The following is a 15,030-nucleotide window of genomic DNA, read 5'->3' on the forward strand; positions in this document are numbered from 1 at the left end:
TGCTCTTTTATAATTCAATTATATATTATCAAAATGAAATTATCTTTCTCTTTATTTATAAAATATACACTCTTCTCTTTTAAATAATATATATAATATATACTTTAAACTTTTTTTTGCTTAACTAAAATATCCATATAAATAAATGAGAGTATCATTTAGATATCTCATTTGACATTTTCTCCTTCTCATTAAACATAAATGGAGACACATGGATGATGGATGGGGGCAGTTTCCACAAGAGGGCCTTTAATTGCTCCTACAAAGAAGAAGGTTGGATTTATGGTGGGGATATACGGAATTTCGTTTGAAGAATTGCGCAATATTGGTATGGTTGGGGAATTAAAGCATATATGTGGACCTTGATTGGGATACGCTAACATAGTATATGTTGTATGCCAATGTGGTTAATTATTAGGTTGGGTCCATTCTAGGGTCTTATCTGCTGAGTAGACATAATATATATGGTTTCCACACGTTGTTATATGGCGCTGGCAATGGTCACCCGAATCACCCCATCCCTGAACTTCAACTTCTACGTTTTCAATGTTTATAAACAATGTTTACGATGTTAAACTGCTCCGATCCGTCTCATGAGTTTTATTTTAATGCACTGCCTACATTATAAGATGTTTTATATTGCGTTTTTTTGAATCACTATTCAAGTGGTCATTATGAAAAAATGTATTTTACACTAAACATGCATTAAAATTAAATTCATATATACATATCAATTAATAAGATGTTTGAAAAACAGTTATTATTTACACATCACACGCTAAAAAGTAATAATAATTGAAATTTAAAGGGCATCATCTGAAAGAGTTGGCTCTTATTGCGATAGCCGAAAGTGATCCACATAACATTAATTGAAATTGAAATTGAATTGAATGGTGTGCAAATGAAGATACAGTGAGAGGATCAGATGTGAAGAACGTCATTTTCTTACACAACTGTCAGAGGCAAGTATTTGATAGTGAGATCAGAATGATCCAAAATAACCCTGGTGGCTCTTTTTTATGAACATGACAAAGAGGTTGATATGGTTACATAAATAAATAAGTGGCACCACCACAACACAAAATGCCTATACTCATGCGTCTGTTTCTTGATTTGTGACGTACTATATATGTATTCTCTACTATGTGGTTTCTGGGGTCTACAACTCTCATTCGCTATATAAATCTATCACCCACCTTTCTTATCCTCCAATTCTAATTAATTCGCGCACAGTCTCACATATATTATGCCTTAAATGGATGTTCACTAATTACATGCACATATACATATCACTATCATATTTTAATTTGCCATTTATAGCTTCAAGATATGTGGTAGTTAAACGGTTGTTGCTCACATGCTATGCTTTTACATTTCGCACAATATTGGGAATGGAAACTCTTAGTTTTATATTGTAAACGCTTATGAATTTCCAAAAGAATATGCAGTGTATCCATATTAAATATGACTACATAAACGTGCATCGCAAGTTTATGTAAAACCCCTTACATTGATATCCAAAAATAAACATGAGTTAACCTAGAAACAGATTTCTATGCCACTTAGACAACTAGATGGCCAATAGAATATGGCGCCAAGCCTGCAGATAATTACTTAGGAGTAATACAGAAGTAAGGTGATTGAAGCAAATGTCTCGATCTGAGTATTGTATAAAATATAAATCATAAGCACCCTATGTTTTTATTTGGCAATATCATGCACATAAAAAATTATTTTAAAAGAATCTAGTGATAATTACCAGGGACTTAAGAACTCAAACTAATTGCTGCTGATGTTAGTTATATGCATTCTCAATTTGGGAATCCCATCACTATTTTTGTCTCTATCTTGCGGTTGAAATTAAACTTTACACGACTTTACATTTTAAAATTTATTGGGTAAATATATTTATTTTAAAAAAATTAAAAAGCTTAGAGAATTAGAAAACAATGTAAAATACTAAAATAGATTTTGTCTTGGTTGCAAAATAATCAAACTCAGCTTTTGACTATTGTATATTTGTATTACTATCTATGGTTCATAATCAAAGGGGAATAGCAAATTTTGGCCCTTCTTTTGCCTTAAAATTTTGGCCTTATTTAGTTGCTCTTCAGTTTTTACCAATCGAATGATCTTAGGGTTCAGGGTATGTATTGTGTGTGTGTATATATATATATTTGAAGTTTTGGACAAAAAACAATATAGGCACTTTTACCTTTTTGGTTTTGGGAGCAATCTTTTTCCCTTTTTTTAGTCCGGGGGTTTTTGAGCAATCTAAAACGGACTAAACAGTAATTGGGCTTCACAAGTACCAGCCCATGTATCAAAGGGCCATTGAAAACCTTCCATGAGCTCCTTACTCCCTGAAAAAAGTATTGCCACTGGGATTTATTTATAAGAGTGTGTGTGGTTCAAATATTATTTTGTTACGCGGATTTCATTCCCATATGGGAATCAAATCAAATATATCCAGAGGAAGGTAAGAATTGAAATAATGGTATTTTGATTCTTTAGAATCAAACTGTTTGGAAATAGTTTTTCAAACTTTAAACCAAACATGGGAATATGATATTTCCATTTTAAAATTCCTAAGGATTATTTATAATTCCCCCAACCACACACACCCTAAAGCAACAAATCCAGAAATCCACTCTCATTTTCTAAGCAATAATGGAAGGTCAAGTCCATGCATGGAGCAGAAACAGACATGGGAGTTGTTAAAATGATCTTTGGCGGCTAAAGAAAAGAACATGATAACTTATGCAACTGAATAACTGATACAATTGTACAGATATTTTATTGCAGCTCTCAAAGAAAAGACATTGATCAGAGCATGCTAGCATATCAAGCAAATAGGCTATTCACATTTTACATATGAGCAAATCTGCAGACATACCATTAATTGTTTAAATGCAATTCTTCAGCTGATCTCCAGCTCCTTGAAAGAAACAATAAGAAAGAGCGAAATCAGCAACAAAGATCCCAACCAGAGAGATAACTACAGCTGAAGTTGTTGATTCTCCAACACCTTTAGCGCCTCCTAAAGTCGTGACTCCCCATGCGCAGCTCACTATAGATATGATAGAGCCGAAAACCTGAGACTTGATCATTGCACTAATAATATCCCATGGTCTAAGAGCTCGCTGAGCCGAATCCAAAATTATGTTAATGCTCACACCATAAACACTATCAGCAAGGAGGGCACTAGATGCCATCCCTATTGTAAAACACAATAAAGTCAAGAAGGGTAGGGCAACACAAGTGGCTATCACTCTTGGTGTTACAAGATAATCAACAGGGTCTGAACCAAGAACTCTCAATGTATCAGTTTGCTCAGAAACCTGCATTGTTCCTAACTCTGCTGCAAACGCACTTCCAATGCGTCCAGCAACCACAATTGATGTAACCACAGGACTTAGCTCCCTTGAGAAAGCCAGAGCCAAAACTCCACCCACGGATCTATTCAATCCTAACCTAGTGAACTCTCTAACAAATTGAATTGTGAAGGCCATGCCGACAAATGCCGCAGTTAAGAGACATACCCCAACTGATCTTGGACCAACTCTCTCCAATTGTTGAAGAGTATTCCTCCAATGAACCTTTCCCTTTAAAGTCTTCATTATTACCTGTCCTGCCAAGATTAAAACTGACAAGCCCCTCCACAGGTACCTTGGAGGTGACCAATTGCTGAGAAACGTTGGGGACGTGCCACTAGGAGCATGGTTTGTGTTCATTCCATCATCTACAGTAGAAGCAGAAGGGTGGCCATCATTTGTGTTCGGAAGCACATACAATCTGCTTGGTTTTCTATTAATGGGAAAGTTATGAATATGAGGTCCCAAATTTAGTTCAAACTTCCGATCAAGCTGAGAGGGATGTAGTGCATGTAATTTCACCAAACTTGTCTGTGCATTTATTCTTAAGTTTCTGTTATACAATTATATACTATTTTAGAATCAATCTAACATAATTTGCACAAAGCACTAAGCAGACACTGTTTCAAGCTGCATAAAACCAGGGAATAAGAGTAAGTTCGAACCTGTGAGAGAAACAGAATACAGAACCGTAAGTTGCTGCTTGCATGGTGAGATCCTTGAGTTACAAACACCGTTTGAATCTGAGGTTAATCCAATCATACATCAGAGAAACAAATTAAGCCCCAATGATAGTGTGAAAGCTCTAAGATCTGTATCACACAGTTTAAGATCTTGATGAGAACTTATAATAAGATTCAATGGACAATAATAATGCATCAGCAAGATTGTAAATCTGTCTGCCATCAGGAGGATGGATTATGGCAGCTTGAAGGTATTTCCTATTTAATATGTAGAGAGACTTGAGAGCCGAGATTTAATTAATAAAACATCTTTTCCATCTTAACCAGTGGAGCATAGATTGAACATATGAAGAACAAAACTGGCGCCTATGTAGACTTTAGTTTATTTGCTAGAACCAAATTGGTCAAGTGACAAGTTCAATGGTCCAACCAAGGTCGAACCGTAATTGAACCGGTTTAATCAAATATACAATAAAATCATTAAAAATTCAATATACAATTTGAAATATTCAAATTCAATGTTTCTTAAACTAATAAAATTCAAAGTTTTACCATTTTACATAATAACTTGGTCATATTTTATCACTAATAATTCACAAAATAAAAAATTTCTTATTAACTTCTAAGTTCTAATCAAGTAATCGGCAACAATACTCATCACATCAGCAACAAAAATGTAGAATAAAAAAAATTCAACAATAACTACTAATAATCACTCGGCAACAATGGAAAAAACAAACTTACACAAGAACTCAAACCATCAGCAACAAAGAATTCAGAATCACAAAAAATTTAACAAAGACTTCTAGTTGTAGAAGATCAAGCTCAATTGCTTGACAATCAAGATAAGCACTCCAAGATAATCAGAACAGAATGGTGATGAGCAGAAGAAAGAAGAGAGGAATTCTTGTGATATAAGAAACAAAGAAATGAATTCAAAGACTTAAAATTGAGAACAGAATTATTGAGAATCAATACACACGAATCATATTAGTTTGAACTAAAAACTGAATCACACTTCCAAATACAAAGTCTGCACTATATATATGGAAGCTATTGACCTGAAACAGAATAACTAACTAATCAAGAGTCTAACTACTCTTCTTTCACTCTTTCTTGAACTGAATCTTATTCTACATTTGCATCCTCAATACTAATCAAGTTTTCACCAAAAACTCAGAATCCAAAAACTTCTCAGCATCCAAAGCCAGAAAATCCAAAAACAGATAAACTAAGCAAAGAATCCAAACTAAATTCAGAATCACATCAGCAACAATCCCAACTCAGAACACAAAATTATTTCAGAAAAACAGCAACTCAGAATAACAAAATTATTTCAGAAAATTTAACAAAACACCATCAACTATCATCCCTCAAAATTTAACAAAATAAGCAAAAATTAAAAAAAAAGAAAAGAAAAACAGCAACTCAGAATTCATAAAATTAACAAACATAAACTGAAGCAGCTGTGCTTACCGGCGGCGAGGGAGGAACGGAAGTGACGGCGATGGAGGAACGGAAGTGACAGCGAGGGAGGAAGTGAAGTGAGCTCGGACACAGAGAGAGAGAGAGAGCGGGAGAGAGAGAGGGGGCTCGAAGACAGGCTTCACGACGAAGATAGAGACGACGAGTTCAGGGCGACGACGACGACGACGGCGACGGAGACTGGCTTGACGCGAGGACAGAGACGGCGACNNNNCTTTTAGCGACGTCGAGGAGAAGCGGATCCAAGAGAAGAGATCCGAGCAGACCTTCGAGAAGCGACGACGGTAACCGCTGGCTGTCACCGCCGGCGGCGATAGTGGTGGCCTTCCGAAGTTTGAATGTGGCTGCAACTCTGAGCTTCTGATAGGGTTTGCGTAGGGTTTCGTTTCATCGTTTGTTTAGAGAGGGGGAAGAGAAAAAGAGGGTGGTTCTGAAAATTTTTTTTCTTTTAATTGAAAACCATAAATCTTAACAAAAAACGCCATTCATTTTGGTTTCTGATCCTGTATTCCGTCTGCCAACACAGTTTTTCTGTTACTTTTATGACAAAAACTCGACGAAAATTGCTAATGTGTGTAGACGAGTGGATGACATAGATAGTTTGGATGGTTAGGTAGAAGATGGAAACTCACGTGGCTAGGTGAAATGGACAAGGTCCTTTCTGTCCTCGTCCACAACACAAAAAAGCCATCGTTTTGAGGTTTTCAGGCGTCGTTTGGTTTCGCGCCTTATATATTATCCCCCAAAGACCCTTGACCCTCTAACACAATTACATTCTAAACCCTAGCAGACAACTCTCTTTTCCATCAAGGCAGGGGTGAGTGGTGAAAAGCTTGGTGACAAGGTTGCTGACGAAACTTCTGACGGAGACGTAGACGGTTGTTAGACGGCGCTGTTGAAGGAACTTGGATGGTTCGGCACACAGCACTGATTGCTGAGGTTGGTGTCATTACTGTCCCTTTCACTATTTTGCTTGTGTGTGGTCCTCATTCTACAATTGTTGTTTGCATTCAGCTGTGGTGGGGGTAGAGAGAGGTTAAAATATTGTTTCTGTTGTCATATCTTTGGAGATTTATGTATTTAAATAAGATGAAAGTGTAAAGATGTGTTAAAAAATTATTGAAAGTTGAAACAGATTATTAGGATTGGCTGTTTAGATTGATGTAAGATTGAAGAAACTGTGTTGCATGTTTAAATTTTTTAATTAGGAGTTAACAAATTTTTTTGCACTTTTTCAGATGTCTGAATGTCTGATAATCCATGTGTTTCACCATGTGGGAATTTCAAGAAGGACAGTGAAGGAATTCTTAGCTACATGCATGAAAAAGTTCATAGGTGACTACCAATGGATGTTGACCTGATTAATTACTTTGATTTGGTTGCTTTATTTAAAGAGTTAGGTTACATGGAGTTTAAGGCAATGTACTGGTGTGATATGACTGCCTCTGATATGGAATCTGAACTTCATGCCATTCACGGGGATAAAGAAATTAATGAACTGAGGGAGGGTATTAATAAGAACAAGGAGACAGATGAATTTTATATATACTTTGATCATCCTGTGGACTTGCCAGAGGTAGTTGGTGATGGGGTTGGGGCGGAAGTTGTGATTTCCAGTGACGGCATTTCCCTTAAGTCGTCATCATCATCTTCCTCGAATGATGGATACGAAAGCGCTGAGAATGAGGCTTATAAGCCGCCTCCTCTTGGTTATGAGTCTGATGACAGTTTGAATAAGAAGAAGAACAAGCAGAAGACTTGAGTTAAGGAGAGGATGTCACCTAAAGGAAGAAATAAAACTGGTGTGGCTAAGAAGAAAGGGCCTAAGTCAGCAGAGGATAGATGTCCCCTAAAACAGCTAAGAAAAGGGCTAGTAGAAAATACTCTAGTGCTAGGAGAAAACATGTGCTAAAGGAGGGGCTTGGTAAGCAAGGTATATAGAGGGAGAACAGCGGACATAGGCCAGAGCTTAGAGGCCCAAGAAGCTCTAGAGAAAATGGGTCTGCTGGAGGGGATGCAACAAATGCTGCTGATGGAGCTGAAGATCATGTACCAGACGCAGCTGCAGCAGAGCTGGATAGTGAATATGAGAAACCTTATGAGTATGAAAGTGAGGTGTTCAACAATTCAGTTTCATCTGGAGATGAGGGTAAAACAGCCTATGACACTTTTGATGAGGACACTGAATATGGTGAGGTCCAATTTAAGGTTGGACATTTGTTCCCCACTATGGAATCATTCAAGAAAGCCCTGAAAGATTATTTTGTGCACGAAGGTAAAGATGTTTTACACATTAAGAATGAGAAGTTGAGGGTGAGGGCAACTTGTGCAGGTGAAGAATGTCTTTGGCTAATTTTTTACTTCTTGGAACCGTTCAAAAGGTTGCTTTCAGATCAAGACTCTTTATAATGAACACAATTGTAGACGAAATTTTGGTAGCAGCTTGGCTGGCAGAGCATGGGTGACTGATAAGTTAGTTAAGAACCCTTCACATAGCCTGACCTGAAGCTAAGTGTAGCCAGGAATTACATGATAGATGAATGCAATGTGAAATCAATCCCAAAATGGTAGATAGAGCATTGAAGGTTGCGAGAGAGGTTGTCATTGGGAGTGAAAAGACATAGTATGGAAAGATACGTGATTACCTTATGAAATTGCATAGAAGTAACCCAGGATCAACTGCCTTGATGGAAGTAATTTTCAACCTGAATCCCTACCACTATTTGATAGGTTATAAATTAGTTTGGATGCCTGCAAGAAGGGGTTTAAGGAGGGATGTAGGCCACTAATAGAGTTGGATGGCTGCTTCTTGAAGGGCCGTTACGGTGGGCAGCTTCTAAGTGTGGTAGGACAAGGCGCAAATAACCACTTCTATGTCATTGCATATGCAGTGGTCCTGAATGAATGCAAGGACACATGGAAGTGGTTTTTAACATTCTTGAAAGAAGACTTGGGTGAAGTTCCACAACATGGGTGGAACTTTATTTCTGACCAACAAAAAGTAAGTTTCTTCAGTTTAGAACTACACTTTCTTATTTTAACTTAATTACATATTCTATCAAATGTTACATAATTTTTGTGGTGTTTGTAGCTAGAAGTTGAGTTTACTTTTTATTTAATTAAACACAATGCTATTGTTTACGAATCTGTCATAGGGTTTGGAGCTGGCAATGAAGGAAGTGAACTCTACTGCCCATCACCAAAACTGCGTTCTTCATATTTGGAAGAACTTTATAAAACATTTGAAGGATAAACAAACAAAGCAGATGGTATGGGAGTGCTCTCGTTGTATAACATTTCAAGAATTCAGCAGTGCCATGGAGAAATTAAAGAAACTGAATGAGGGAGCTTGGGAGTATTTGCAGAGGTTTGACTCGGGTGTGTGGTGCAAGGCCTATTTCAGCCATGGGCTCAAGGTTGACAACATAACGAACAATATGTGTGAGGTGTGGAATGCCAAGATTGTTGAATACAAGAAGAAGCCAAATTTGTCAATGTGTGAAGACTTGAGGTGTTACATCATGAGAAAAAGGGCTATGCACAAGAAGAGATTGGAGAACCACACTGGTATCTTGGCCCCTATACAGCAGAAGAGACTTGATCAGTTTATCAAGCCCAAGAGTACCAAGTGGAGCGCAATCTGAGATGGTGATTCTGATAGTGTACTGTTTGAAGTTCATATGCAACGGCACAAGGTTGGAGTAAACTTACAAAGCAGGATATGTACCTGCAATGTGTGGCTGCTAACTAGTATACAATTCATCTTCTTATATGGATGGTCTATTTAGTACATGTAAAGTCTTTAAATACTTGATATTTTTTTTACATAATTTGTGTGCAGGCATGCCTTGCAAATATGCAGTTGCAGCCATGGCTAAGATGGGGTTGAAGCCAGAGGACTTTGTGCATAAATGACTCACAATGGATGCTATCAGATCAGCCTACTCACACTGCATTAGTCCAGTTAACAGTGAAGAATACTGGACTCCAACTAATTCACTACAGTCACTACCTCCCCCAATTAAGAAAGCTGCTCATCATCCAAAAATGAAGAGAAAAGTCGATTATGTGGAGACGGAGATGCATTCCCACAAGGCCAAGAAGAAATTCGAGGTGACTTGTAACAAGTGTGGCCAAACAGGTCATTACTACAAAACATGCTCCAATCCACCCAAAGGTCCTAATTGAAAGCCTATGACCAAGAAAGAAAGGAGGGCTTTAAAGAAGTCTGCTCTAGCAGTGGACTCTGCTAGTACCACACAGGTATGGCTTCTTTAGGGTTCGAATTGTCATATAATCATAATGGTTAATGATTTAAGTGTCACATGATAGATTGGTCAGGGTTTTAATTGTCATTGTAAAAATTGATGAAGCATTTAATTGCCATCTCTGTATAATAACCCACACAGAACCATGTTGGTGAGGAAAACAATCTGAATGCTAGTGTTGAAGGAACTTCTCTAGATCCTGTGGTAAGTAGTTTGTAGGGTTACTTAGTTTAAATATGTTCATGAGTTTTATTGTTGACTATAGATTGAGATGTATACTATTTATGAATGTAGATAAAGGCAAAAAAAAAAAAAAAAAACTACCTAAATCAACACCAAAAGAAGGTACAACAGTGGGACAAGGAGATAAAATTCCTTTTTCACAGTCTGCTCCCCAACTAGAGGTTATAAGTGACATAATTCACAATTGCATTATAAATAGAAATGTCTTAATCTTATCTTTTGTTTCACATAATGCAATACTGTTGGTTTACAGGGAGCATCTGAGACCCCCAACTTGAATAACCCACCTACACAAAGGATGAAGCAATCAATTGTTAGGCCACCAATTTCCTCCACCTTTGTTCAAGTTTCTATGGTGAATCAGAGTCCTCCAATCATTGGACCTCACTTCAGGCCTCCCACTCTTACTAGCACACAACATGGACTTAGTGCTGAGACAATGACCGCAGCAACTTCCAGGAATGCATCAAGACTATTCAAGTTCATTGCCACTCCTGGATTTAGGCCTCTTAGGAAGAACTAGAAGGTTTATATTCTAACAAGTAGATGCTGTCTTTTTGATAAATTAGTTTACATACAGGCACAACAAACAGTCTTTTGCTTTCTGTTTTGATAGCCTGTGTGAATTAAGGATTTATAATACTCTATTTATCTTTGTGTTGCTTATGTTGGTATAGGGCTATATGTTGCCCACTTTTAGAGTCACCTTGTGCACAAGATGTTGACATTTGGTTACTATATGAAGTTGTTAATGTTACATATTATTGTTAGTTATTATTGAATTGCTTTTCATGGAATGAAAGAATTCGAGTATAACACATTCTATTTTTTGACACAGTCAATCTTTTCCAAACAACAAATACAACTATTTCATTTAATAAATTCGGATTTACACTATTAAGTGATACAACTATTTCAGCAACAGACAGTTCCAAATAAAAAATAACATCATAGACTTACTATCTGCTATCCAGTTTAACGGAGATAATTTGCAAATACAACTCCAAATACAAACACAACAGCCATCAATGAATAACTAAAACCCCTATTACACTTAACGTGCCTAGAATTTTTCATCTGCAACTCTAACCCAGAAACTCTGTCCTCTAGCTTAGTCACTTTCTCCTCCATTGAAACGACTGCATCCAACAAATGATTTTGCTTTGGATTCCGACCATAAAGATTGTCATCCTTTATTTGCTCCTCTTCAAATAGTGAAACATATTTATCCAGCCATAGAAAATATTTGCAATGAGATTCTGCAGTCTGCAGAGTAAAAAAAGGAAAAACTAGTATTGCAATGAAGAGATGCTTGCTACAGATCTTGGTAGGAATATGAACATAACTAATTATTTCATACCTTGAAATTTGGGCATCCAAAGAATAGCATATTAGGGTTCGACTGTGTTGACGACATGAATAGAATTGCATGAATCCCATAATTACATTTCGGGGCAACGAATCTTTTCTTCTTCCTCGCTCCAGCACTGCCAACGGAACTCACAGAAATACTCCTACCCTCATCGTTCGACACATCTCTTCCACTCCCACGATCTCTGCTATTGCTCATGGTGGTATCGGTTCCATACACGAAACAGGGGAGATAGACGACCAGACTCGTCTAATAAAGACGCCTGGAAACCTCAAAACGATGGTGTTTTTGTGTTGTGGACGAGGACAGAAAGGACCTTGTCCATTTCACCTAGCCACGTGGGCTTCCATCTTCCACGTAACCACCCAAGCCATCCATGTCATCCACTCGCCTACACACATTAGCAATTTCCGTTGAGTTTTCGCCGTGAAAGTGACAGAAGGACCACGTTGGCAGATGGAGCACAGAGGTCAGGGACCGAAATGGATTGCGTTTTTTGTTAAGGGTCGCGTTGTCATTCAAAAAAATGGATAGGGACCGGGTTAGTACTTTACTCCCAGTTCATCAGTAATTGCCACTTCGACCAATTTTTTTATAGATTTTTTGCCAGGTGATTTTTTTATTCAACCAATTAGCCAGGGTTTAATAATTTAATTTAATAATTCAATTTAGAAAAATGGATAAAAGTACACATAAATTTTCACATAATGAACAGATATATACTCTATTTTTTAATAAGTCATATGTACACACCGATATCAAATTCATTGATCATTGTTACCTTTTTATTACCAGAGTAACTTTTTCGGACGTAGTTGTTACCAGATGACACCTTATTTGCCATTATAGCACTGTACATTATGTGACGTAACTTTTTTAATGACACAGTAAAAAATAATTGTCAAATTTTTAAATTTGTTAAATTAGAATAAAAAATAAAAAAAATTACAAATTACAACGTCTCTTCATTCTCTTTCTTTTCCTCTCAACTTCATACACACTGAATCTAATTTTTAATACTCTTCAATTCTTCATTAATTCCATCAATTGTCTGCTACATCTTCTTCATCTCTTCTTTCACTTTCCATTTACTTTCTCTACAGATTTTCATTTGCTTTTTTCACTCTGCTCCTGAATCCCTTTTTTTTAACATCAACAACTTCATCAAACCAAATGAAATAATCACACCTTAATTCAACCTTCTACATTCATGAATCCAAGGACAATTTCAGCCTTTTTCATATAAGATGCATAGCATTTATCATCATAAACATAACAAGAAATCACATACCTCCTATAACGGACAATGAAAAAATAATCTTTTTGGGTTCACTCTGTTACAGACCCAAGCACCACTGCATTAAGTCCATGCAGACACTTGTCGTTGTTGTAGTCAAATTTCTTCTTTCTATCCTTCAGCGCAGAAGAGGAGCACCACAACCACTCACACAAACATGAGGTATGTTCTTCCTTCGTTGAGATTGTGACATTTTGATACTTTAGGGTTTACAATCCCTATTATGAGAGCCGCGAAGAAGGTTTAGAGAGATGATTTCCTTTTAATCTCATAGAACGAAGATCACGAAGGAAGAGAATGAAGGATTTCTTGTTCACTCTCTACTCTACTAGGACTCTGTTCGAAGTTGAGTGGGACGGGAAGAAAATGAAAAGACGTTGTAACTTGTAAATTTTTTTATTTTAATTTAACAAATTCAATAATTTGACAATTATTTTTCATTGCGTCATCAAAAGGGCCACGTCACATAATGCACAATGTCATCATGGCAAATAAGGTGTCATCTGGAGGCAACAACTATACGAAAAATTCCTCAGGCAACAAAATAGTAGAAATGACTAACGAACTTGATATTGGTGTATGCCCATAACCCATTAAAAAATAGAGTGTATATTTGTCCACCGTGTGAAAATTTATGCGTATTTTTGTCTATCTTTTATTTAATTTTGATGCACTAAGTAAAACCGTTTTATACGTACATCCAATCACACAATGTCACATTAACAAAAATAATTACCTTTTATATTAACAGCATGAATGATCATCTAAAAGAACGGTTGTGATTGTACACTGTGTAAAACATCAAAATTGAACTCTTAATTTAAACCAAAGCATCAACTGATTCCGATCTTAAAATAGTTTATTCAATTCATTGGGTTCCTTTTATCCAATTAAACCGAGCTAGGTTGAATTGGTTTGATAGTTCAATTTCAAAGAATCATATTCAAAACTACAAAATTGATCAAAAAATTTCTCTTTGTGAGACAGAAAAAACCTTGCAAAAATAACAAAACACAATAGAACCAATCTCCTTTCGTACAAAAAAAAAAAAAAATACATACCTTAATATGATCAGCCAGTTGCTCCTCGTTAGAAGCCCGATCAAACTGGCTAGGTCGTCGTTGCTAGTCTGCCTTGTTTGACGCTTAACCCCTGCCTGTCCCTAACATTGTTCTTCATTATATGTAGTCAGTGTGTTTTTTTATCTTTTTTTAGGAGTAAACACTCAGTCCAGTCTTTGTCCATTTTCACAAAAGACAAGGCATCTTCTGTCCAAAAAAAGGCACACTTCGACCCTCAATTTTTTATTTTAGAACAATACGATTCTTTTATTACAAAATTCGTTAAATAATAACAAAAATTAATTTTGTAGGGGATTTTATTTGTAATTTATGGGGTTTTAAACTCTCACAAACTATTAATAAAATTATTTTTGAAAAATTTCTTTACCAGTGGTGTTTACGTGGAGAAAGACCATTGTTTGAAATGATGTCGCTAGAAAAAATAATTGCAGTATGAAGACTTTTTAAAGGAAAAAATAGCATCGAATAAGAAATGAAAGATGATAACATATTGGTGATGATGATAGTAGAAGAGATAATAATGATGATAAAGTATGATTACACAATACAAATAGTAGAAGTAGAAGTGATAATGATGAAGATGAAAAAGGTAGTGGTACCGAAGTAGTAGTAGTCATAACTTTATGAGGGTTTAAAATTCTCACAAATTACAAATAAAACTCCTACAAAATCAATTTTCGTTACTATTTAATAAATTTTTTAACAGAAAAAATCGTATTGTCCTAAAATTAAAAAGTTAAAGACTAAAATGTTCCTTTTTTAGATAAAAAAAATATCTTATTCTTCGTAAAAATGGACAAAAATCGAATTAAATCTTTACTTTAATGCTTACTTTAATGGAAAAAAAATTTAAATAAAATAGATTCCAAATGTCTAACTAAATAATGTTACATACAAATAAAAAAAAGGTGATCACGAGGGATACTTAGGGTCCGTTTGGAAACTCTATAAGTAACTTTTTTTAACTTTTGACTTATAAAAAGTGGTCTATACAGTTGTAGAATTACAGTTATTTTTTTTATGACTATTCACGTAATCAATGTAAAAGGTAGTTATTTTTTCTAATTAATTTTATGTAATTCGATGCATGTATAAAATAGTTAACCTCGATGGTTCTTTTCTGTCTCAAGCTGATAGTGCTGCGTGAGTAGGAGTGTTCCGTAATCACTTTGGCCAATTTGTTAAAAGTTTCACCTGTAACTTGATCAGTTGCTCTATTATGCATG

General features: G+C 36.0%; 2 protein-coding genes across 2 annotated transcripts; both read right to left on the reverse strand.

Annotated features, from left to right (window-relative positions):
• Positions 2,715-5,752, reverse strand: LOC107632079 (protein TRIGALACTOSYLDIACYLGLYCEROL 1, chloroplastic; the record flags this gene model as incomplete). Its single annotated transcript, XM_016335715.1, is given in 3 exon segments — positions 2,715-3,927; positions 4,040-4,186; positions 5,534-5,752. Coding segments are annotated over 2 exon segments (1,065 nt in total). The 3' UTR covers positions 2,715-2,906.
• On the reverse strand, positions 11,029-11,874 carry LOC110269547. The gene is made up of 2 exons (XM_021117487.1): positions 11,414-11,874; positions 11,029-11,319 (listed from the first exon to the last, which is right to left on the reverse strand). Exons 1-2 carry the CDS (start codon positions 11,621-11,623, stop codon positions 11,029-11,031), a joined length of 501 nt encoding a protein of 166 aa, XP_020973146.1. The 5' UTR covers positions 11,624-11,874.

Source organism: Arachis ipaensis, chromosome B03, assembly GCF_000816755.2.
Source record: "Arachis ipaensis cultivar K30076 chromosome B03, Araip1.1, whole genome shotgun sequence".
Lineage (NCBI taxonomy): Eukaryota > Viridiplantae > Streptophyta > Magnoliopsida > Fabales > Fabaceae > Arachis > Arachis ipaensis.